Consider the following 26409-nt stretch of genomic DNA (forward strand, 5'->3'; position numbering starts at 1 on the left):
CACTTGGTTCCAGCTTATTCAGGATCTGGTGGTAGTGGGATCAAGACCCGAGTTGGGCTCCACGTTCAGCAAAGAGTCTGCTTTAGCTTCTGTCTCCCTCTCCGTCCCACTCTGTTCTCCCAGCTCACATTACTCTTTCTCCCTCAAATAATTAAAATCTTTTAAAAAAATTCTGATGCTCACAAATATGCAGATTTAAACACATCCTCTGATGACTTTGATGAATAACAAGGTATAGCACCTTCTTTTTTCCCCAAGAGAGAGCAGAATTTTAATTCAGGATGTCAGTAGAAGAGGTGAGTAAGATCATATCATCTCAACAACAAATGTAAACAGGTAAAAGAAGGAATGTATTTAATATGTGTCATGTACACAATGATTGGTTGGTTATAAACAACTTTGTACAAATCCATGTTTATATTGACCCAAAGATCCTGTCAAAAAGGCAGAGCCCTGGGAAACAAAAACTGGCCTGATAGTCATTATCTACCTAATCATTCGATAAACCTAAATCAAACACATTTAAATCTGTTTATGAGCCACATGTTAGCCCATCAAGGGTGAACTTTAGGTGAGACACCTAACACTGAATGGATGCTTTGATTTCTTTGAGACCTGTTACCTGAGCCACAGAGAATGTAACTTGTGAGTTACACTGGTGAACAAGCTTTACCTGATAGGATGTTAAGTTCAGTGACTAAAGAGGTAACTTAAATTTGCTACACACAGCAATCATTACTTAACCCAGATATCTTCACTATTCCTTATGAGAATGAAGTTGACACAAGGGACTACAGATTCTGTTGCAGAATCAGGACTTGATGCTTATGGATTGATGGGAGTGGATACCTAAGTCAGATTTGGAGTATGAGCTATTGTCTCCTAAGGCAGCTGAGTCACACAACTCAGTCACACACAGCCCTCAGCCTGCCACTATTATTTGTTTACCTGCTGCTGGTGTCTTTTTATAAGAGACCACATCAGAAATGAGAGAAATCAGATTTGAGCACAAACTCGTGGCATTTGATGGATATATCATTGCATACTGTTCCAAATTTTCTGTCAGTACATTATAATGGCAATACATTATTGAGGACTCAATTAAATTATAACAGAGAACATCAGCCTCTAAATTTTACAACTGTGCTGTTATAGCTAAACACAAGATAAATTGGCAGCCTTGCCAATTGCATGGTTACTCTCAAGGAAAATGTATTCATATGCATTGTATTTCATACATATGCATTTCATTCATATGCAAATGTATTTCATATGCATTGGTCCAAAAGACTCTGTACAATCTTCGCAGCCACAGGACTGCATGTGGGTTGGATTATCCCTTTTCCTTGGGCTGCTGAGAAAAGTGCAAGGGAATGGAATCAGATCCTTCTCACCTGACAAACACCTAAATCTCCAAAGATACGGTCACTGCCAGATCAAGCTTGAATCTGAAACGCAGTTGCTTGCATCAAGATCCAACATCCATACATAAAACTCAGGTGTGATTTGTCTGATCACAATGCCTAAGTGAAATGTGAAAAGTGGTCTCATTTGTAATAGCATGAAGCTTGAAATACTGAGGGACAGATCTGACTGAAAATCACAATCTATTTCACAGAGAAATAAATGAGCCTTAGAAAATGAAGAGAACTTCCATATTTAGGGGTGACAAGATTCAATACTGTTCAAACATCAACTGCCCCCCATTGGATCTCAGCCTGTATCTTTGGTCAAAAGTGACCAATTGATTTTTAAATTCATATAAAAGTATAAATGACCTCATATGGCCAAACACTTGGGAAACAACAAACCAAGTTTGAGGGTTAGCTGCACCTGATGTGAAGAACTATTTTGAAGTTATCATAATCAAAACAGATTGGTGCTCCTTTCATTCCGCGAGGTTGTGGAGCTCTGTGGGCATTGTTCAGAGAAACTACATCACATTTACTGAATTGTCAGAATTCTGAAGCAAATTACAAGTGGTGAATAAACAATTTGGAGAAGGACTTGGGAGAGTATGTAACAGGAGTGAATTTTCTCAACTCTGTAATGGCATCTAATTCAGCTGTGAAAATTGACAGTGAAAGTGATAGCTCTTCTTCTGGTAGCAGCTTATTTAAAACTCAGTGTGTCCCTTACTCACCTAAAAGGGTGCAAAGAAACCGTACTAGAAAGTTTGTTCATTCACCTAAAGTTGCTCAAGCAAGGGATTCATCTAGTGACTCATCTTTTGAACCAAGACCATTAACTTTAAAAGCTATTTTTGAGAGATTCAAAAAAAGAAAACGTAAAAAGAAGAAATACAAACCAACAGGAAGACCAAGAGGAAGACCAACCGGGAGAAAAAACAGTAGACATTCCCAAATAAATAAGAAACAAGTTCAAGACAAAGGATCTGGGTTCCCATTTTTAGAATCTGAGAATGCAAGAAAACCATTACCTTGGAGAAAAATTTTAACCTTTGAGCAAGCAGTAGCAAGAGGATTTTTCAACTACCTTGAAAAACTGAAGTATGAATACTACCTCAAGGAATCCTTGAAACAAATGAATGTTAGTGAAGATTTAGAAAAAGAAGATTTTGACAGTCGTAGATACAAATACTTGGATGATGATGGAGCTCTCTCGCCTATTGAAGAGTCAGAAACAGAGGATGGGTCTGCAACAAATCTTGAACAAAATGACGAATGTGATATCAAATTGGTGGACCATAATGATTTCATTATAAGTTCTCAAGTACCAAAGATGAAGAATGTGTATTTAGAACAAGAGGAATGTACTGAAGAAGCTGCTTTGTCTAAAAAGAGAGCATCAAAGTCTAAAAACATTGGACAGAGGATAGAATGGCCTGAAAAGAGATAGGAATATGAATGTTAAAGTAAATAGAAGAGAGAAAACAGCTTTTCATAGAAAGTAAAGATGATAAATACAAATACATATGTTGGTGTAGTGATAAAAGAGAACCTGCTAAGGAGAGAAGAAAATCTGAACAAGTTAGTGAAACTCCTAAAGAATTACTAGAAAAAATACTTTAAAACACAGTGAAATTATCACAGAAAATTGAGGCTTGCATAGCAGAAATAATCACTTGAGAAGTCATAAACAGAAGATCCATTTTGCCTATACTTGTTCATTTCAGGGTAAGCACTTCCAGGTGTTCGTTGTGCATTCAAATCAAGGAAGTACAGAGATTGTAATCCTGAAACAGTAATCACTAATGATGGACAACCAACCATCCATTCCTCAAGAGTACCCGAAATCATTTTGATGGCTATTTCACTCAAAAAAGTGACCTTTAGCTTCAAATGTGTAGTACTGTAATAACTTACTAGTTATCTAGACTCTTTCAACTACCAATTTTCATCACTACTGTATATTGCTGAGTGTGCCACTAAATGTCTACTATATTTTATGATTGCACTTCTGCTGTTTTTGTTTAGTTTGTGAACAAAGACTTAGACAAAGTGCAAAAAATAAATCCTCTTTTGCAACCCCCCCCCCCCAAAAAAAAACAGATTGGTATTGTTTCGCACAATAGAATCACTTGAGATTTGTTTAAACACTGCATGGAAATTTGGAAACATTTTCCATGTTTCAGAATAGAATGTGTAATGAACTCCTATATACCCATCACCCAGTTTAAACAATGATAAAATTGTGAACAAATTTATATCCTCTATACCCCAATCCACTCTCCCCCCCCAATTATTTTGAGACAAATTCCAGACATCTTATCAAATATTATTTTATCTGTACATATTGTAGGATGTATCTGTAGAGTTTTTGCTTTATTTTACCAATCAGTATTATTATTCTCAGTGAATCTCTTTAAAAAGAGATTCCTAGGCCCTATATCTAAATCAGAATCTGAGAGTTTTTCTTACGCATATATAAAAATTTCTGTAATTCTAATGCATCCAGTCAGGCACAGTGCATTGCCTTAAGAATATGGAGATAAAGGTTTTCACTTATGACTCTTCCTTCTGTAATGTGAAAGTCCCTTCCATTGTTTCTCTGTTTACTTGAGTTTATGCTGCTCCTGGTGTCTCACACTACAGTTTTGAGGACTATTGAGAGACCGTATGAAAGGTAGACTACCCTAGCCACTTTCAAAGTAAAGCCGAAATGAATAAGTTAATCTTTTTTTAACCTACGTTATTTTATTTGGGGATGTTTTTACTTGATACAGTACAGTCCTATTTGCCAAAGTCATTTAAACCAATCTGAAGTGGGGATCAGCAAACTTTTTCTGTAAGAGACCATACAATGAATACTGTATTTATTTTTTTAAATATTTTATTTATTTGACAGAGATCACAAGTAGGCAGAGAGGCAGACAGAAAGAGAGAGGAAGGGAAGCAGGCTCCCCAATGAGCAGAGAGCCAGATGCGGGGCTCGATCCCAGAACTCTGAGATCATGACCTGAGCCAAAAGCAGAGGCTTTAACCCACTGAGCCACCTAGGCACCCCCAATGAATACTTTAGACCTTGTGGACCATACAGTCTCTGTCACAACTATTCAGTTTTGCTTAACATGAAAGCAGCTATACATAATATGTAAATGAAAGAGCATGGCTATTTTCCAAAGAAGTTTATTTATAAAAGCATCGTCTCCTGGCCATAGTCTACCAACTCTTGTTCTAAAAGATGTTAATGAGAAGAAACAAAGTAAGAAGTCCTTTTTTCTTTTTTTTTTTTAATCCTACAGACCTTATTTGATATTGGAACTGCTTTTCTAAAAGGAAGCTTTGTTTTTGATCTGATGCTCCTTGAGCCTCCAGAGTTTTCATCCCCACTCCTGAAATAATTAGTATATGCCTGGCAGAAGTGAGCAAGTAAGATTTCATAAACACTTCTCAAAAATTAAGACACCAGGGACACCAGGATGACTCAGGGGGTTAAGCCTCTGCCTGAGGCTCAGGTCATGATCTCAGGGTAATGGGATGGAGCCCCACATCAGGCTCTCTGCTCAGTGGGGAGCCTGCTACCTCCCCTCCCCACCCCTGCTTGCCTCTCTCCCTACTTATGATCTCTCTCTGTCAAATAAATATATAAAATCTTATTTTTTTTTGTTAATTAAGAAACTGGGGCACCTGGGTGGCTCAGTGGGTTAAAGCCTGCCTTCAGCTCAGGTCATGATCTGGGGTCCTGGGATGGAGCCCCATATTAGGCTCTCTTCTCAGCAGGGAGCCTGCCTCCTCCTCTCTGCCTGTCTCTCTGCTTACTTGTGATCTCTTTCAAATAAATAAATAAAATCTTTTAAAAAATTAAGAAACCAATGATATCGTTTTTCTATACTTTTAGTGTCCTTTTTGTAACCGATTAGCCAAAATGAAGTTTATGAATTACTTATGAATTTCAGTGTCTCTAACTTGCATTACAACTGATAATTCAGAGCTATTCATATTTACATGTGAAAAATACCTGGTTAACTTTATTGTTTTTATGGAAGCATACTTTTTTCATATTTTTTTCTCTTAAGAGAGATTCAGAAGCATATCGTAATTGCCTGCCTGTGGGTTAATCTGGTACAGGGAGCAGTAAACTTCTCCCACCTCTTTTTTGAAAGGGAGATCCTCAGACTCTGAAAGGGTGAGTGATCTATGCAAACTCTAAAGTTAGGCTGTGCTTTGGGCAACCGTTGAGCATAAGCCTTTTGACCATTTGGTCCTAGACGGGTTATTTCTCTATAGTATATTCAAAATTTGATTCAGTTGCAAATTTCAAGGCTTACTGATCCTTCCCAGAAACCTAGCACCTCTCTCTGCCCTAGGGAGGAGAGTGGCCTTTAAGAGTTCCTGGGTCACAATTTAGGGATGACCTAATGCTTCTTACAGCTCCCTGGGGACAAAGAGTTTGTATCATGGCAGCAGGATTTGGAGGACTCCATAAAGCCCACACAGCAGGCCCAGCCCACTGTTATCTGCTGGTCTGAAGGGGGCAAGGAGGTCTTCATCTCTGGGTCCTTAGCAATTGGAGCACCAAGATTCTACTGATTAAGAGGTGAAGACGAGTGTCTTGATTGAGTCTACAGGGTCCAGGAGTACAGATTTTCCTACTCAGGAGAGAGAGACCTGGTTGGACTGCTCTTCTCCCACTAGGGACTCTCTCTAGGACATTTTCTGTGGCCAATGACTACATCTGTGGGTTTTTTTTTTTTTTTTTTTTAATCTCATAGTGAGTCAGAAATGTTTAACCGGTTAGAATGTCATTGCCTCAGAGGAACTTGTCATACAGCTTTGTGGGTACATTCTTTAGGACTGTGTTAACAACACAAGTCCTGCTTATGCCTGTGGGAAGTCATCTGTAACTGGCTGAGTCCACTTGTTCTGACTTCTACACTAAAAACACAATTGATGTTCTAGGGAGTAATGTGAACTGTTGCTTGCAGAGCAATAATGAACTACTTGGTAATCAGAATGGCCCTTTTTCAGTAGGTTATTTTTCAGACAGTGCTCACCAAAATATGGAAAATGGTACCTTGAGGAACTTCCTGTATTCTGAAGCTACCTACTATCTTCTTTACACTTGTGAAGGATCTGTTCCTACTGAAGCAAATTAGTTGAACAAGGTGAATCATTTTGGGGGATTAACAACTATTATTCTTTTCCAGATATTAAGAACTAAAGTTATTGGGAGGGGCTGGCAAATATGTGCTCAATGTGATACAGAAAAGGAGAATGGGTCTATACATTTTTTATTCCAGTGGGGACAATCACCTAGGAATGTGGGAGATCACTGGGGTATATTGTGAGTGTCTCATGGTTTTTACATTGACATTCTGTCTTCTAACAGGAACTTGGCTTGTTTAACCTTCTGTTTTCTTTTGTAGCCATAATGACTTTGTTGCCATCTTAGACCTCCCTGAGGGAGAGCACCAGTACAAGTTCTTCGTGGATGGACAGTGGGTTCATGATCCATCAGAGGTAAGGCCTTGATCTCCAAGGGTAACCATTAACTGAACTTTGTCCTTTTGGCTATTATTCCTCTTGGTGTCAAACGTCATTGTGCTCAGGATTGATGGGCTCCTACACTGGAGGGTTTCTCTCTTGATTAAAGATGGAGGTGCCCAGCATGATCATTTTTTAAAACTGGAGAGTTAGATGGAAGAGATGAATTTAAAACAGGATATATGAATATTTTCCTTTCATTGTTTCAGCCTGTGGTTACCCATCAGCTTGCCACAATTAACAATTTGATCCATGTCAAGAAATCTCACTTTAGGTGTCTGATGCCTTAAAGCTAGATTCAGTGGAAAGCTTGGAGACATCTTGTCAAGATGTCTTGCTCTTTCTTGATGTGTTTTTCTTATAATGCATGTTTCTTCCCAAGAGTGTTTTGTTTTTCATTTTCTCAGGAATCCTCTGAATCACATATGTGTGTATAAATACACACACACACACACACACACACACACATATATATATGTGTGTGTATATATGTGTAATATATGTAAGTGTGTATATACACACTTGTATATATGTGTGTATATACACACATATATATACACACACATATATATGGAATATATATGGAATATATGTAATGTATTTAAGTGTATGTACACACACATTATATATATAGTTATTTCTATATATATCTTTGTCTTCTAAACATTTAGTTCTTGTCTGTGAGGAAAAAAAAAAAACTCAGCCTAGTGTATTTGATTTCAAAGTTTTTAACCAAGATCTACAGCAAGACATTTGTTTTACACATTGGAACCCATTCTCTCTCTTCCCATCTCTCTCCCTGTCCCCATCTCTCTCCCTCTCTTTCTGTCTCACACACAAACACACAAACACACACATGCACACTGTAAGACAAGTCTCAGCAGAATGTCTGTCTTTGTTATATGTGATACACTCTATTTTCTATTTTATCCTTTCTTTCATGAGCCACTAATGGGTTATAGCCTACAGTTTAAGAAGCTGTTTCTAGCAATATTTCAAGTTTTCATTGACCTTTTGGCAGTTACACCTAGCTGAGACTAGTTATGTCTGGTTTGCCTTGTTTAGTTGCCTCTGCATTAGCTTAATCCTGCCAGTTTGGTAGCTAGGCTGGGTATTTCACAGTTTTCTATGGCCCTCCAGCTATGACCATCTCTGGGGAGAAAGGGTTACAAATCCCCCACAACTCTTCGGTGTGAATGTTAACTGAGGTTTTATAAGTTTTTGATGAAAAAATAAATTTCCTGTTACAGGAAAAGACCTGTATCCCTTTGTTTCTCCCAATCTTACTTTTTCCCATGGCTTTCATCACATTTGCTACAGCATCAGAAGACTGATTTGCTAACCACACTCACAGTTTCCATTTTAGTACATTACATTAAAGGCTTTAACTGTATAAAGAATTGTGCACCCTGTTCCCAGTGAGTATACTGGTCCCTCTGGTTCTCAGTTCCATATCTCAAAAATCAGAGGCTTTGAATCTCAGTTGATTCTCATCTGTGGAGACACAACCCAAAGTGGAATCTCAGGGCACAGAGGTGGCTTATGCAGCTTCTAAAAGACCAATCAAGAGTATAATAATTGTGTATGAAAATCATAAAAATAGTTTTCATTATACAATCCCAGTAAGTAAAGCTGAACATTCTTTTTGACTGGTGGGGCAATGATTAACAAGGGCTTAATTATACTGAGTTAAGTGATGAGACCACTTGCAACTCTACATTTTTGGATTATATGATTCTGGAGAAGCAACTGATGAGCAATAGATAGGGAATCATCATTCTTTAGAAAGAAGACTAGCATACTTTTGGTATCTCTCTCTTCCCTCTTTCATCCAATTTCCTGATCTACTTTGTGTCTGTATGGATTTGCCTATTTGGGACCGTTTCATATAAATGGGATCATGCAGTGTGTGGTCTTTGGTGTTTGGCTTCTTTCACTTAGCACATTTTCAGGGTTCATCCATGTTGTAATATGTCTCAGTACTTCACACCTTTTTATGGCTGAATAAAATTCCATTGTAGGAATTCATTAGCCATTGCACATATGGATCGTATCCACTTTTTGTATGTTAAAAACAATGTTCTCAACATTTGTGCTCAAGTCTTTGTGTGGACTTGTTTTCATTTCCAAAGAGTATAATTGCCAGGTCATATGCCAACTTCAAGCTTAGCTTTTGGAGAAATTGCCCAACTGTTTTCCAAAGCTCCTGCACCATTTTACATTCCCAGCAGCAATGGGGATCGCACAAGTGTTCCAGTTTTTTCACATCCTCACCAACCATGATTATTGTTTGTGTTTTTATTACAGCCATCTTAATGAGTGTGAAGTGATATTTAATTTACATTTCCCTCACACTACTACATTGTTAGTAATCTTGTCCTCCTTGTTGCAATCATTGTAGTAACAGCAGTCTTAGTATTTATAACCTTGTTATCTGTTGGTTTTTTGTGGAAAAAAGAAAAAACCTAATTTTTTTTACATTGTTTGACAGTTTACAAGGCATTGTCACATCTGTTACCTCCTTTCATTCCTGTAAAAACATTGTGAAATAGGGGAGAGATTATCTTTCAGTTTATTAATGTAGAAGCTGACCATATTGTTCTAACCATACAACTGATAAATAGAGTAGCTCTTCTCTGAACCTATGCCTTTCACTTCTCATCCCCTCCTCTGTCATCTACATCATGTTGCCATGTTGAGGAATTTCAGAGTTCATGTTCAAGAAGACTCGGACTTTTTCTTTGCATTACAGTTATAGACCAGCAGGTTACAAGTTTATGATCTATGACTGTATTTAATATTAGCTGCCATGTATTGATGGTTTTTTCCATGCAGTTTTACTAGCTCCACAACTTTCCCTTATATTTGGATAAATCACTTCAAGACCTTTCCAGCTCTCCCCCAGGGCCTTATGGTCAAGAAATGTATGTGTTTCAATCTGAGGAGAGATTCAAATCCCCACCCATCCTAGCTCCTCACCTTCTTCGTTATTCTTAACAAGGGCGCTAATATTTCTGTGAGTACTCTGAGAGAATTGCTGCAGCATCTGGGGGTTATTAGGACCATTGGAGCCAAAGTTAGTAATCCTAGAGGTAGGGGTTATTACAAAGCTATGTTGAGAATATAAATCATATACATATCAATAGCATTCAGGTTCCTTTTTCCAGGGCCGAGTTGTTACTTTTCCAGATACTAATATCAAAATTCATAGTAATCTTCTGGTCCTAATGAATTAGACACAGAGCCATGGATTGCTAGAACCAATTTCTGGGACTTCCAGTCCAACACAAGATAAGACATACATACCATTTGGGGATATACAAAGGGAATATAAGGAATTTGGTTTGGTTTTTGTTTTTTTATTCTTTTTTTCCATATAATTTACATCTTTAGTCAATCCTCTTGATTCCCACTAAGATTATTTTGTCACTTAACACAAATCTTCTATATGTGTTGTGGGCAAGATTTTTGTTTTAGTTCTACTAAAGAAGATAAATAGATGCTAAAGCTTAGAGCTCCTGTCCTGGACTCAGAATTTTCCTAATACTCTGTAATGAGAACATAAAAATTGATATATACTAGGGTGAGTGTATTATTTAAAAGAAATACACATTCTAGTTTAGCTTTTCTCAACAGTTCCAAAGAGCTCTAAGGAAGAGTGAACTGTTCGGATCAAAACTGTGCACTTAACTCCATTTAGTGATTTTTTATTTCTCTCTTGGTGTGACCCAGCCTTGCTTCCTGAGCCCAATCATGTTATGCTGAACCATCTCTATGCATTATCCATTAAGGTAAGTGGTGGGCCTGCCTCTTCCCCAAAATGGGAGGGCAGGGGTAACACGTGTTCTCCAGTGCTTACTTACCCTGCTACCTCACTGAAGCTAAAGCTGGCTGTAACGTCAAATTATAGGAGATGAACTTTCTTTTTTTTAACTGGTAGGTGGGTTTTTGTTTGTTTGTTTTTAATCTTAGTCCCCATCCCCATGTTCTGGCTAGCTGAATTGACCTGTGATTGAATGAACTTGTCCGCTTCCTGGTTTCTTTCTGGATAGCTATAACTTTTGTACCAACTACTTGATTAAATTGGAGTTCACAGCACTAGGATTTCATTTGCAGGCAAAACAAGTTGATCTTCCAGTTCAGAGAATGCTTGGATGTGATTAAGGCTTTTGCTTTTCTTTTTTTTTTTATCTTTTTTTTTTAATTTTATTTTTTATTTATTTTTTTTTTTTTTAAGATTTTTAATTTTTTATTTTTTTCAGCATAACAGTATTCATTATTTTTGCACCACACCCAGTGCTCCATGCAATCCGTGCCCTCTACAATACCCACCACCTGGTGCCCCCAACCTCCCACCCCCCACCCCTTCAAAATTCTCAGATCGTTTTTCAGAGTCCATAGTCTCTCATGGTTCACCTCCCCTTCCAATTTCCCTCAACTCCCTTCTCCTCTCCATCTCCCCTTGTCCTCCATGCTATTTGTTATGCTTCACAAATAAGTGAAACCATATGATAATTGACTCTCTCTGCTTGACTTATTTCACTCAGCATAATCTCTTCCAGTCCCGTCCATGTTGCTACAAAACTTGGGGATTCATCCTTTCTTTTTTTTTTTTTTTTTTTTTTACAGCTTTATAAACATATATTTTTATCCCCAGGGGTACAGGTCTGCGAATCGCCAGGTTTACACACTTAACAGCACTCACCATAGCACATACCCTCCCCAATATCCATAACCCCACCCCACCTCCAAACCCCCCCTCCCCCCATCAACCCTTAGTTTGTTTTGTGAGATTAAGAGTCAATTATGGTTTATCTCCCTCCCAATCCCATCTTGTTTCATTTATTCTTCTCCTACCCCTTAACCCCCCATGTTGCATCTCCTCTCCCTCATATCAGGGAGATCATATGATAGTTGTCTTTCTCCGATTGACTGATTTTGCTAAGCATGATACCCTCTAGTTCCATCCACGTTGTCGCAAATGGCAAGATCATTTCTTTTGATGGCTGCATAGTATTCCATTGTGTATATATACCACATCTTCTTTATCCATTCGTCTGTTGATGGACATCTAGGTTCTTTCCATAGTTTGGCTATTGTAGACATTGCTGCTATAAACATTCGGGTGCACGTGCCCCTTCGGATCACTACGTTTGTATCTTTAGGGTAAATACCCAGCAGTGCAATTGCTGGGTCATAGGGTAGTTCTATTTTCAACATTTTGAGGAACCTCCATGCTGTTTTCCAGAGTGGTTGCACCAGCTTGCATTCCCACCAACAGTGTAGGAGGGTTCCCCTTTCTCCACATCCTCGCCAGCATCTGTCATTTCCTGACTTGTTAATTTTAGTCATTCTGACTGGTGTGAGGTGATATCTCATTGTGGTTTTGATTTGTATTTCCCTGATGCCAAGTGATATGGAGCACTTTTTCATGTGTCTGTTGGCCATCTGGATGTCTTCTTTGCAGAAATGTCTGTTCATGTCCTCTGCCCATTTCTTGATTGGATTATTTGTTCTTTGGGTGTTGAGTTTGCTAAGTTCTTTATAGATTTTGGACACTAGCTCTTTATCTGATATGTCATTTGCAAATATCTTCTCCCATTCTGTCAGTTGTCTTTTGGTTTTGTTAACTGTTTCCTTTGCTGTGCAGAAGCTTTTGATCTTGATGAAATCCCAATAGTTCATTTTTGCCCTTGCTTCCCTTGCCTTTGGCGAAGTTCCTAGGAAGATGTTGCAGTGGCTGAGGTCGAAGAGGGTGCTGCCTGTGTTCTCCTCGAGGATTTGGATGGATTCCTTTCTCACATTGAGATCCTTCATCCATTTTGAGTCTATTCTTGTGTGTGGTGTAAGGAAATGATCCAATTTCATTTTTCTGCATGTGGCTGTCCAATTTTCCCAACACCATTTATTGAAGAGGCTGTCTTTTTTCCATTGGACATTCTTTCCTGCTTTGTCGAAGATGAGTTGACCATAGAGTTGAGGGTCTATTTCTGGGCTCTCTATTCTGTTCCATTGATCTATGTGTCTGTTTTTGTGCCAGTACCATGCTGTCTTGATGATGACAGCTTTGTAATAGAGCTTGAAGTCCGGAATTGTGATGCCACCAACTTTGGCTTTCTTTTTCAATATTCCTTTGGCTATTCGAGGTCTTTTCTGGTTCCATATAAATTTTAGGATTATTTGTTCCATTTCTTTGAAAAAAATGGATGGTACTTTAATAGGAATTGCATTAAATGTGTAGATTGCTTTAGGTAGCATAGACATTTTCACAATATTTATTCTTCCAATCCAGGAACATGAAACATTTTTCCATTTCTTTGTGTCTTCCTCAGTTTCTTTCATGAGTACTTTATAGTTTTCTGTGTATAGATTCTTAGTCTCTTTGGTTAGATTTATTCCTAGGTATCTTATAGTTTTGGGTGCAATTGTAAATGGGATGGACTCCTTAATTTCTCTTTCTTCTGTCTTGTTGTTGGTGTAGAGAAATGCAACTGATTTCTGTGCATTGATTTTATATCCTGACACTTTACTGAATTTCTGTACAAGTTCTAGCAGTTTTGGAGTGGAGTCTTTTGGGTTTTCCACATATAGTATCATATCATCTGCAAAGAGTGATAGTTTGACTTCTTCTTTGCCGATTTGGATGCCTTTAATTTCCTTTTGTTGTCTGATTGCTGAAACTAGGACTTCTAGTACTATGTTGAATAGCAGTGGTGATAACGGACATCCCTGCCGTGTTCCTGACCTTAGAAGAAAAGCTTTCAGTTTTTCTCCATTGAGAATGATATTTGTGGTGGGTTTTTCATAGATGGCTTTGATAATATTGAGGTATGTGCCATCTATCCCTACACTTTGAAGAGTTTTGATCAGGAAGGGATGCTGTACTTTGTCAAATGCTTTTTCAGCATCTATGGAGAGTATCATATGGTTCTTGTTCTTTCTTTTATTAATGTGTTGTATCACATTGATTGATTTGCGGATGTTGAACCAACCTTGCAGCCCTGGAATAAATCCCACTTGGTCGTGGTGAATAATCCTTTTAATGTACTGTTGAATCCTATTGGCTAGTATTTTGGTGAGAATTTTTGCATCTGTGTTCATCAAGGATATTGGTCTGTAGTTCTCTTTTTTGATGGGATCCTTGTCTGGTTTTGGGATCAAGGTGATGCTGGCCTCATAAAATGAGTTTGGAAGTTTTCCTTCTATTTATATTTTTTGGAACAGTTTCAGGAGAATAGGAATTAGTTCTTCTTTAAATGTTTGGTAGAATTCCCCCGGGAAGCCGTCTGGCCCTGGGCTTTTGTTTGTTTGGAGATTTTTGATGACTGTTTCAATCTCCTTACTGGTTATGGGTCTGTCCAGGCTTTCTATTTCTTCCTGGTTCAGTTGTGGTAGTTTATATGTCTCTAGGAATGCATCCATTTCTTCCAGATTGTCAAATTTGTTGGCGTAGAGTTGCTCATAGTATGTTCTTATAATTGTCTGTATTTCTTTGGTGTTCGTTGTGATCTCTCCTCTTTCATTCATGATTTTATTTACTTGGGTCCTTTCTCTTTTCTTTTTGATAAGTCTGGCCAGGGGTTTATCAATCTTATTAATTCTTTCAAAGAACCAGCTCCTAGTTTCGTTGATTAGTTCTATTATATTTTTGGATTCTATTTCATTGATTTCTGCTCTGATATTTATGATTTCTCTTCTCCTGCTGGGTTTAGGGTTTCTTTCTTGTTCTTTCTCCAGCTCCTTTAGGTGTAGGTTTAGGTTGTGTACCTGAGACCTTTCTTGTTTCTTGAGAAAGGCTTGTACCGCTATATATTTTCCTCTCAGGACTGCCTTTGTTGTGTCCCACAGATTCTGAACCATTGTGTTTTCATTATCATTTGTTTCCATGAATTTTTTCAATTCTTCTTTAATTTCCTGGTTGACCCATTCATTCTTCAGAAGGATGCTGTTTACTCTCCATGTATTGGGGTTCTTTCCAAATTTCCTCTTGTGATTGAGTTCTAGCTTCAGAGCATTGTTGTCTGAAAATATGCAGGGAATGATCCCAATCTTTTGATACCGGTTGAGACTTGATTTAGGACCAAGAATGTGATCTATTCTGGAGAATGTTCCATGTGCACTAGAGAAGAATGTGTATTCTGTTGCTTTGGGATGAAATTTTCTGAATATATCTGTGATGTCCATCTGGTCCAGTGTGTCATTTAAGGCCTTGATTTCCTTGTTGATCTTTTGCTTGGATGATCTGTCCATTTCAGTGAGGGGAGTGTTAAAGTCCCCTACTATTATTGTATTATTGTCGATGTGTTTCTTTGATTTTGTTATTAATTGGTTTATATAGTTGGCTGCTCCCACGTTAGGGGCGTAGATATTTAAAATTGTTAGATCTTCTTGTTGGACAGTTCCTTTGAGTATGATATAGTGTCCTTCCTCATCTCTCATTATAGTCTTTGGCTTAAAATCTAATTGATCTGATATACGGATTACCACTCCTGCTTTCTTCTGATGTCCATTAGCATGGTAAATTCTTTTCCACCCCCTCACTTTAAACCTGGAGGTGTCTTCGGGTTTAAGATGTTTCTTGTAGGCAACATATAGATGGGTTTTGTTTTTTTATCCATTCTGATACCCTGTGTTTTTTGATTGGGGCATTTAGCCCATTAACATTCAGGGTAAGTATTGAGAGATATGAATTTAGTGCCACTGTATTGCCTGTAAGGTGACTGTTATTGTATATTGTCTCTGTTTCTTTCTGATCTACTACTTTTAGGGTCTCTCTTTGCTTAGAGGACCCCTTTCAATGTTTCCTGTAGAGCTGGTTAGGTATTTGCAAATTCTTTCAGTTTTTGTTTGTCCTGGAAGCTTTTAATCTCTCCTTCTATTTTCAATGATAGCCTAGCTGGATATAGTATTCTTGGCTGCATGTTTTTCTTATTTAGTACTCTGAATATATCATGCCAGCTCTTTCTGGCCTGCCAGGTCTCTGTGGATAAGTCTGCTGCCAATCTAATATTTTTACCATTGTAGGTTACAGACTTCTTTTCCCAGGCTGCTTTCAGGATCTTTTCTTTGTCACTAAGACTTGTAAATTTTACTATTAGGTGATGGGGTGTGGACCTATTCTTATTGATTTTGAGGCGGGTTCTCTGAACCTCCTGGATTTTGATGCTTGTTCTTTGCCATATTGGGGAAATTCTCTCCAATAATTCTCTCCAATATACCTTCTGCTCCCCTCTCTGTTTCCTCTTCTTCTGTTATCCCAATTATTCTAATGTTGTTTCGTCTTATGGTGTCACTTATGTCTCGAATTCTCCCCCCGTGGTCCAGTCGCTCTTTGTCCCTCTTTTGCTCAGCTTCTTTATTCTCTGTCATTTGGTCTTCTATATCGCTAATTCTTTCTTCTGCCTCATTTATCCTAGCAGTGAGAGCCTCCATTTTTGATTGCACCTCATTAATAGCTTTTTTGATTTCAACTTGGTTAGATTTTAGTTCTTTTATTTCTCCAGAAAGGGCTTTTATATCTCCCGAGAGGGTTGCTTTAATATCTTCCATGCCTTTTTCAAGCCCAGCTTGAACCTTGAGAATCGTCATTCTGAACTCTATATCTGACATATTACCAATGTCTGTATTGATTAGGTCCCTAGCCTTTGGTACTGCTTCTTGTTCTTTTTTTTGTTGTGAATTTTTCCGCCTTGTCATTTTGTCCAGATAAGAGTATATGAAGGAGCAAGTAAAATACTAAATGGTGGCAACAACCCCAGGAAAATATGCTTTAGCCAAATCAGAAGAGATCCCAAATCATGAGGGGGGAGAAAGGGGATAAAAGGGGGTTCAGAAAGAAAAAAAAAAGAAACTATTAAAAAAAGAAAGCCGATAAAAAATATAAAAAGGAAAAAAATATATATATATTAGATAAACTATTTAAAAAACGTTAAAAAAGAAAATGGTAAAAGTTAAAAAAATTTAGCAGAAGAATAGAAAAAAAATTGAAAAAGAAAAAAAATTAAATTAACTGCAAGGCTAAAGAATCATGGGGAGAAAGCCATGAGTTCTGTGCTTTGCTTTCTTCTCTTCTGGAATTCCGCCGCTCTCCTTGGTATAGAAACTGCACTCCTTGGTAGGGGAACTTGGTCCTGGCTGGATTTCTCGTTGATCTTCTGGGGGAGGGTCCTGTTGTAGTGATTCTCAAGCGTCTTTGCCCCAGGCGGAGTTGCACCGCCCTTACCTGGGGCCGGGCTGAGTAATCCACTCGGGTTTGCTGGGTTTGCTTTCGGGAGCTTTTGTTCCCTGAGCGCTTTCTGTAGAGTTCTGGAGGGCGGGAATGAAGATGGCGGCCTTCTGGTCTCCGGTCTAGAGGAGCTGAGAGCCCGGGGCCCCACTCCTCAGTGCGCCCTCAGAGAACAGCGCCCAATTACTCCCGTCATCCTGGCCTCCGGCCGCACTCCGAGCTGACCAAGCCTGCGACCGGTTCAAGGTAACCCCGAGTTTAGAGCTCACTCCTCGGCTCTGTCTCTGTAGCTGGCTTCCCTGTTCTAATACCGGTAAGCTCTGTGACACTCAGACACCCCTGATCCTTCTGTGACCCTGTGGGACCTGAGGCCGTGCTGACCCCGCCTGGGCTTCACCCCAGTTAAGCCTCTGGAGCGATGTCCCTCAGCGGAACAGACCTTTAAAAGTCCTGATTTTGTGCTCCGTTGCTCCGCCGCTCGCCGGGAGCTGGCCCCTCCCACCGCGGTCTATCTTCCAGTCGCTTTGGATTCACTTCTCCATCAGTCCTACCTTTCAGATAGTGGTTGATTTTCTGTTTCTAGAATTGCTGTTCTTCTTCTCTTCAATCTCCTATTGGATTTGTAGGTGTTTGCAATCTTTAGATAAGCTATTTAGCTGAACTCCCGCTACCTGAAGTAGTCTCAGCTGCTACTTCTCCGCCATCTTGACTCCTCCTCAAGGGTTTTGCTTTTTAAAGGTGGATGTGAGCTGCTCTTCAGTGCTGCATCTCTCCACTACACTAGGTGAAGGAGGAATGTGACCAGATTTACTCTGTCCCCTCCAATTCTAGAGTCCTTAGCTTCTCTGCCACATTAGAGTTTGGGTTGAAAATACCTTTTCAGGGAGATGGAGAGGAGAAGGGAGTTGAGGGAAATTGGAAGGGGAGGTGAACCATGAGAGACTATGGACTCTGAAAAACGATCTGAGAATTTTGAAGGGGTGGGGGGTGGGAGGTTGGGGGCACCAGGTGGTGGGTATTGTAGAGGGCACGGATTGCGTGGAGCACTGGGTGTGGTGCAAAAATAATGAATACTGTTATGCTGAAAAAAATAAAAAAAATTAAAAAAAAAAAAAAAGAAAATACCTTTTCAGTCTTGTCATGTCTTTGTGTTTTGGCTATTGGAATGAAGTTTCATATGGCTCCATAGTTATCAGACTATGTGGACCATCATCAGAATCACCTGGGAAAATTTGTAAAAATACAGTACCAAAGCCTACAGCCCCAGAGATTCAGAACATGTGCATCTAGCATGGACCCTCCAGTACTTGTTTTTTAGGCTGCTTTTATTTCTTAGGTGTTCAGCCAGATTAGGGAAATCACAAATACAGCTACCTTTAACAAATTATGTGGTGCTTTTCAAATATATATTATTGAATTTAATTTTTATAATAATCTTGTGAGGTAAGTATTATTTTTAACTCCTGTTTTATAGATAAAGAAACTAAGGCTCAGAGAAGGTCCTAATGCCAGTAAGTACCAGAGAGAGGACTCAGGTCCTCCTGTCCTCATTCCATGTTCTTTTCTAGAGATCTCTTTGCCAGGTCTTTCCAAGGTTTTTCTCTCATCTGTTCCTCATTTCTACCAAACCCTTCCTGGAGACATTGTTTTTTTCTTTCTTTTCTTTTCTTTTCTTTCTTTCTTTCTTTCCTTTTTTTTTTTTTTAACCTTCCTAGCGTCTGTCATATTTAGGCTGTGATCAGCATACGCTGGTCACAGAATGTTAATCTGAGAAGCACTCATTGTGGATAACTCAGTGTATGGGAAATTGGGAAGACATTGGTTTCTCTGTTGGATTTGCTTGGGTTCTTTGGATCAGACTGATTTTTGCCTCCTGTAACTGCTCTTTAACTATCAACTGATGCTCCCGGGCCTACCATCTCCTCCTATGGCATACCCTTGAGCTGTAACACAGCCAGGGAAAGAGTACCTCTTACTTGGCACATTGGTTCTAACCCAGATCAGGGTCTTGATTACTGTGATACAGCTTGCCTTTGACCCACTCCAGGTTCTGTCAGAGTGTTTAGGCTGTGTGAGTTGATCCATTGCACTGAGTGTCTTTTCATGGAAGATTTTTGGGGTCTAGTTTGTTCAAGGATAGAGGGGGATTCTTGGGTCTCCTCTTGATTAGAATGAACTTTTTAAGTTCTTCCCTGCATGAAATGGAAATTAGACTTTCTTTGGGACTTGGAAATGGAAAAAAAAGTCACTCCCCTTTCTTCTCACTGCATTTTAGACTTCTAAAAATAAATGTCAGGATATCTTTTTTTTTTCCATGCTAGTTTTAAGCCTAATATTCAAATTTGTATTAGGGAAGGGAGTAAGAAGGTAGGAAAGTAATATTTCTTCAGCATCTGCTATGTGTCAGGTACTGTTCCAGATAGTCTCCTATAACTACTTTCATGGTAGGTGTTATCCTTTGTCCTGATGAGGAAAAAAGGCTTAGAGGCATCAAGTAGATAAAGCAAGGCCACAAATAGAGTAACAATTGGAGTCAGGATTGGAATTTAAGTTGAACTGAACCAGCCTGTTTATATGATATCAACTCTCTCTGTTAAAAGTGAGTGACTGTGAAGGACTGGTATATATATGTGTGTGTGTGTGTGTGTGTGTGTGTGTGTGTGTGTGTGTATAGTTAATGGAAGCCTCCTAGCTAGATGTGTTTTCTCTGCCGGTGGGGACTCACCAAGACCAGTTTGGGGGAGCTGCGGGGTAAGAACCATTACAGGAAGCTTTTTCTCTAAAATGGATGAAGAGCGAACTCTCAGGATCCTTGTTGGGTAGAGATTCTACCACTGCTACCTTGGCTTTCCAAGAGATGGGATTGTGCCAGACTTCTGCCCCACTTACAGTTGCCTTCTTGCAGGGGCAGCTTTCCCTTGCATGGGTTCTCTGTATTCCAGAGTATGTGGCACTGTCTGTGCTTTCTGTGATACCAGATGCCCCACAGGAACCATTTCTCATCTCATTTCATGTTTTTACTTTGATAACCTCCTTCAGATCCTATACCTGACCCATCCCTAAAACAGAAGTCATTGGCCAGTGACCCCTTTCAAAGGCTATGTGAGACCTGACCTACCACACAGACTGGGGCTATCAGGAAGTCTCCTCTTTAGCCCAGCACAGGCCCAGGCCACTTTGTTACCACTTGTTTTCACTTCTACTAAAGAAATATGTCTCAGCACTCTAAGAAAGGCTGAGGGCAAAAGACCTACTTTCTTATTTTAGTTTAGTGCCACAGCTTATACTTTCTTGACATATTCCCATAGGTTAGTGCCACCTGGCCTGGCCCTGCTTCCATATTTTCTTTTGCAGAGCAGACAGCTTCGAAAGCAGGAGTGGAACCAGGGAAAACCTTAATGTCTTTTATCTTTGGGAGATTTTTATGTGCCTACATTTTTCTTTAATTAAAAAATGCCATTTTGGGGTGCCTGGGTGGCTCAGTGGGTTAAAGCCTCTGCCTTCAATGCTCAATGTGGGATTGAGCCCCACATCAGGCTTTCTGCTCAGCAGGGAGCCTGCTTCCTCCTCTCTCTCTGCCTGCCTCTCTGCCCACATGTGATCTCTGTCTGTCAAGTAAATAAATAAAATCTTTAAAAAAAAGCCTTTTCATTATTCTTAAGAGACTGAATAGGAAATTTTTAGGCTCTTGATAAATGGTCCCCAAGATTTTCTTAAACAAGAGAGAAGTAGTCTTGCTCTCTGTAGTCTTTCATTAATGTGGCCAACCCTGTGCACATCACTACACTAAACAGTGTTCTGGAAATAAATTAAGGTTCCTTTGCTGCACCTAAAAATTCCTTCATCTTAGACTCAATAGGCCAAGAAGCAAGAAGATACCCTTGGGGTTCCTAACCATGAATAGTATTGCTTCCCTGCACCAAGTACAAACAGGACCATTTTGTTTTTCTCTTTTTTTAAAGTGTTTGATGAAGAAGTGGTGTCAATGATTCTCATTTGCGGAATGAAAAGTAGCTATCCAGTCCACTCTTAGGGATCAGAGAGAAAACATTTTTTTTCCAAGTATCTGTCGTTCTCCCATTAAGGATAAATGCAACTCAAAACTTTCAACAGTGAAGGAGGCCAAACTTGATGCTTAAGGGACACCTTGACTGTTAGGATGTGCCCAGCCACACTGAAAGGGCACCCATAGGTCAGTTTAGCTACCTCCTGTCTTTCTTGTTCAAAATGGATGACACAGCTATCTTTTGGTGTATAGGCCTTAGATCCTGAGAGTGAGGCAGTAGGGCATGGGGTTGTCTTGCTGGGAATGCAAATTTCTAAGTGTTTTGGTGCTTACTTTCTTAGAGTAAATACTTGAGCTTTAAAACTTTGAGCTTTAGCCACTCGAGGCTCCTTTCTGCAGCAAAACACTTTTGTGGGAAACCCTGTGTGGTCCCAGCCACGTTTTGAGTGGTGTGTCATTTTAAAAATCCAGGCCAAATCCTATTATAACCAACTCTCCAGATCTATACTGTCTTCAGTTATACTACTGTTTTTTCCCCAATACCCATTAGGTAAGTGGGCCACATAGGAGAATTCAAATTCTTGGTTGTTACTTGGAGGATTTTATCACACTACTATTTCTTGTCAACAGTATCGACTATGTGTTCGTGTTTTAAATTTTTTACACTGATGTATCAGTAGAGTGGGGGCAGGAAAAGAGATTCCTTCAGTTTCTCAGGCGCCGGCTTCTGTGAACTAGCTCTGGCTCCAGTGACTGATGATGGTGGCCATTAAACCTTCCTAATATGGATATGTGCAGAAAGTGTCAGTTTCCTAAATTCTTTGGTAATCTCCCAGCCAAATGTGAAATGAGAGCCTACCAGCTGGTATGGAAGAGGATAGGCAAGGGGAACTGGGTGATGCCTCCTTTAGCACTGTTCCTTCTCCATGCTGCTAATATACCCTTTCGCCCTGAGAAGCCTATCACACACAGTCTGTCCCCAAGAAACTGTTCTAGAAGGTAGAGAGGGAAGGAGGAAGGTAGCCCAGAGTACAACTTATTCATTCTTTTATGTTAGTTAAAAGGGTAGTTTATTTTCTAAAGAAGAGAGCTTGGCAAATTTTGAAAATGAATAAAGGCAGAAAAAAACCCACCTTTTTAGCTTTTAAAAAACATGGCATTTTTGTTCTTGTTTTTGTTTGTTGGTTTTTTTTTTCCCTATAGGAGTTTCACAGAGTCAAAGTTAGAAAATCACTCTTCAGGAGTGCTAATCCTTCAAGAAATACATCATGGTTTGGGGGTTGTGAGGAAAAGGAAGAGTGACTGAGCTAAGGATACTGGGAAATTAAAAGGCTTAAGCAACTCAGAACTAAAAATGGCCTTTTTGTTGTGGTTAATTAAATAAGACATAACATACTGGTATCCTTTGGATCTCATTGTGCAAAACCCACTGTATAAACATCCCTTGGTCTCTTGTTCCTTTTGTCCACGCTTTCTTTTATATTGTGCTTTACGTTCATCTGTCAAGCTGACTTTACCAGAGCCTCAGGTCAAATATTACCTAAAACAAATGTTTTGTCATCCTGCTGGTCTGGTCATGGTTAAAGCTTGCACTAAGCTTAGAGTTGAATAGGATTTGGTCACTCTAGGTTACACCCCCTATGGGCATGCCTGGCTTCAAGTGTATTGGCTTTTTTTTTTTTTAAAAAAACAATGCTTATATGGTAGAGAAACCCTGTAAAAGAAGAGTCCGAGAGAAGATTCTGAGAGGATCATACTAATCCCAGGCCTCCAATTCTTGTCTCTCATAGACCTAATGGATCTGAGATAAAACCTTTGCAAACTGTCAGTACTCCATGTATGCTGCTAAAATGAAGTTTGGAAAGAAGTGTTACCTCCAGACTCTGCTTGTATTAATCTGATTATAAATGAAGGAGATGTACTAATGATAGAATCCCCTGCTTTTAATTGGGTAATTAGGGCTTTTAAAATTTTGACCTCAACTAAAAATGATATGCAATAGTCTATGCTGTGTCTGTTTGAAAAATATTCTATTCTTAGAGATTCCTAAGTCCTCATGTTCTAGTGATTTGGGGCCTAGGCTTATAAGCAGATACATAGTTTGTTAACATAGTTGATCACAAGTAGGCAGAGAGGCAGGCAGGAGAGAGAGAGGAGGAAGCAGGCTACTCGCTGAGCAGAGAGCCTGATGCGGGGCTCGATCCCAGGACCCTGAGATCATGACCTGAGCCGAAGGCAGAGGCTTTAACCCACTGAGCCACCCAGGCGCCCCCGCAAACCCATTCTTTGGCTCCAGGGCAGTTACATTGGCTGAAGATGAATTTCTCCATGCTCTCCTACCATTTGAAATTCTTCAGGCATTTGGTTGTGCTCTGAAGGAGGTTTATGTCTTGAGAGTTTTCTCTTTTCATTGACTTCCTAGGGAGGAGGGCAATGTTGTCAGAGGTCAGAAGACCTAAGGTCCATATAATGTAGGATGTGTTTAAACCAAAAGTAGGTTTTCACAAACTTCTTTACTACTTCCAAACTAGATTCCCTTCACTACAGCTTCCAAAGCCCACCTGTTAGTGATAGATTATGATAAGAATATCAGGCAAGAATACCGAGCACCTGAAAGAGCCACCAATATTACTGCAGACCTGTGTACCCAATTCTTGGGGGAAATCTTAACCCCAGGCTGACTGAGTCCTCAAATCATGAGCTATACCATAGCTTAGTTCTTGCTCTCAGGGATCTTTGTTATAGATTACAATAGTTCTGGGTCACAATTTGAAATCAGATGTTGCGATAGGAAGTGGGGTGGGTATTTCATTCAATTGGATCTCAGAAAATATTATAGGGCCAACCTGAAGATGGTAATTATTTTATTTCCCCAATTAGAAGATTTGGTTCAGAGGTCCTCTAGAAGAGTGACCTAGAGTTAGGATATCTGCAGACAGAGGAGAGGACTTTGAAAATACAAGGGTCTATATCTGGCAGATATAGAGAGCCAGTCTGAGCTCAGAATTTTCAGCTATTATAGAGAACTGTAGCAGCAACTGGGTCTAGATGGACTCAAGTTCATGAAATAGGATCCAAGTGAACTGAGATCGCTAGTCTTATTCCCTGTAGCCATTTGATGATTTTGGCCATGGACTGAAGACAGCTTTGCCCAGGCAGAAGGTATCTTGAGGGGGTAAAGTAAAACCAACAAAGCTCTTGGTTGCACATGGTGATAAAGGGAGGACTTGAAAACTTGAGGGGCTTCAGATGCATGGTTTTCTCCAAAAGATACTTACTGAGGTCTGAACTTGCATGGAATGCTTAAGAGCTAGCACAAAAGGCTTATAGAAGGTGTAAGTCTGATGATGCTGAGATGACAAAGACAAATTATATCAAGGGGTCTCTACTGAAGCACATGGTCCCAAGACATTTGTCAAGCATTGGAGTGATGTGGCAGTGGAACAAAAAAGAACTGTATTAAAAATTCCTAAAGGAAAATTCCTTAGCTTTGGAAATCATTTGGCTTCCAAATAACTGCATATGAAAACAAAACTGAAGAATACCTATAGGAATATGAGGCGCCTGGGTGGCTCAATCACTTAAGCATCTGCCCTCACCTCAGGTCATGATCTCATGATTTCAGGGTCCTGGGACCCAGCCCCACGTGGGACACCCTGTTCAACAGGGAGTGTACTTCTCTCTCTCCTCCTGCCCCCTCACCACTCATACATGCTCTAGTGCACACTAGCTCTCTCTCAAATAAATAAAATCTTTAGGAAAGAAAAAAGAATATGTCTAGGAATACAAAAATATGCAGTAATCAACAAGGTGAACAGTCACAATATTTGATATCCAATCAAAAATTACCAGGAGATTTTTTTTTTTCTGGTCAAAATGAAATAACAGGGATTAGATTTACCCTCCAACCTAAAACAACTAACCATCCAGACAAAATATATGAAACAATGGTTTGCAGGGAAACCAAACAGTAAAGGACAGTGATCCCTGAACTCCAGGAAACAAACGAAGTGAGCACTTTCATTGACTAAGCTGCCTTTCTTGAGAATTTCCAGCCTGGTGAACTGCCTGAGTTGAGGACACAGCTAAGAGTCTTCAGAATCCAACACTTCTAGAAGCACATAATGGAGTACTAAGGAGGAGAGAGCTACACACAGATAGAGCTTAACTGGCAGCAGAGGGTTCCCTTGAGTGTTCAGCAGAGCATTGATCAATGCATGTGAGAAAAGACACTTTCTGGGTCTAGAAAAAGAGCCACCAGAAAGAATAAAGAGAATAATACCCAGACCTCACACAGGACCAGAAAGAGTCTCTGTTCCTACCAGCCTGGTAAATCTCATAATTCATAGAATAATGAGTACAATATTCAGAGGAGTCTTGCCTTAGTTGTGGAGAACAATTGCCCCTAAACAAAATGTTTGTGGTAGGCAGAATAATGGTCTTCCAAAGGTGTCTATGTACTAATTCCCAGAATCTATGAATAAGTTGGAGTACATGCCAAAGGGGAACTAAGACTGTAGATTGAATTAAGGTTGCTTAATTCAATTGCTTAGGGTCAATCAGTTGACCCTAAGATGGGGGGTTAAATCTGGATTATTATAGTGGGTGGAACCAATCAGATAAGTGCAAGAGGGAGGTCAGAGTGATACAGTGTGAAAAGGACTTGACCAGTTCTTGCTGGTTTTGAAGATGGAAAAAGAAGATCATAAACCAAGTAATGTGGGTAGCCTCTAAGTACTAGAAAAGACAAGGAAATGGTTTCTCCCATCGAGAGTCTAGAAAAAGAAAAAGAAAAAAGAAAAGATAGACATCCTTATTTTCGCCCAGTAATGCTCATTTTGGACTTATAACCTATAGAACTACAAAGTAATAAATGTGTGTGTGTGTGTGTTCAAGATTTTATTTATTTATTTGAGAGAGACAGAATGAGAGAGAGAGAGCATGAGAGAGGTGAGGGTCAGAGGAAGAAGCATACTCCCCACTAAGCAGGGAGCTAGGACTCAATCTCAGGACTCCAAGATCATAACCTGAGCCAAAGGTAGTTGCTTAACCAACTGAGCCAATCAGATGCCCAAATTTGTGTTGTTTTAAGACACTGAGTTTGTTGTAATTTCTCACTGCAAGGATAGGAAACTAATACAGCACTGCTATCATCTCCCCTAACACCTCAAACACAAAAGCCATTGGATCAAACTTTTTCAAAGGAATTTAACTGCATCCCATAATAAAGC

General features: G+C 39.5%; 1 protein-coding gene and 2 pseudogenes across 1 annotated transcript; all 3 read left to right on the plus strand.

The window, feature by feature from the left end:
- Positions 1-2034: 2034 nt before the first annotated feature.
- Positions 2035-3491, plus strand: LOC125099153 (TATA box-binding protein-associated factor RNA polymerase I subunit D-like). The gene has a single exon (XM_047728531.1). It carries the CDS (start codon positions 2050-2052, stop codon positions 2857-2859), a length of 810 nt encoding a protein of 269 aa, XP_047584487.1. The 5' UTR covers positions 2035-2049; the 3' UTR covers positions 2860-3491.
- LOC125099573 (uncharacterized) lies at positions 3414-3513 on the plus strand (annotated as a pseudogene).
- A 1298-nt stretch (positions 3514-4811) lies between these two features.
- On the plus strand, positions 4812-23009 carry LOC125097304 (5'-AMP-activated protein kinase subunit beta-2-like; annotated as a pseudogene).
- Positions 23010-26409: the final 3400 nt, after the last annotated feature.

The sequence above is a fragment of the Lutra lutra genome, chromosome 4 (assembly GCF_902655055.1).
Source record: "Lutra lutra chromosome 4, mLutLut1.2, whole genome shotgun sequence".
In the NCBI taxonomy this organism is placed as follows: domain Eukaryota; kingdom Metazoa; phylum Chordata; class Mammalia; order Carnivora; family Mustelidae; genus Lutra; species Lutra lutra.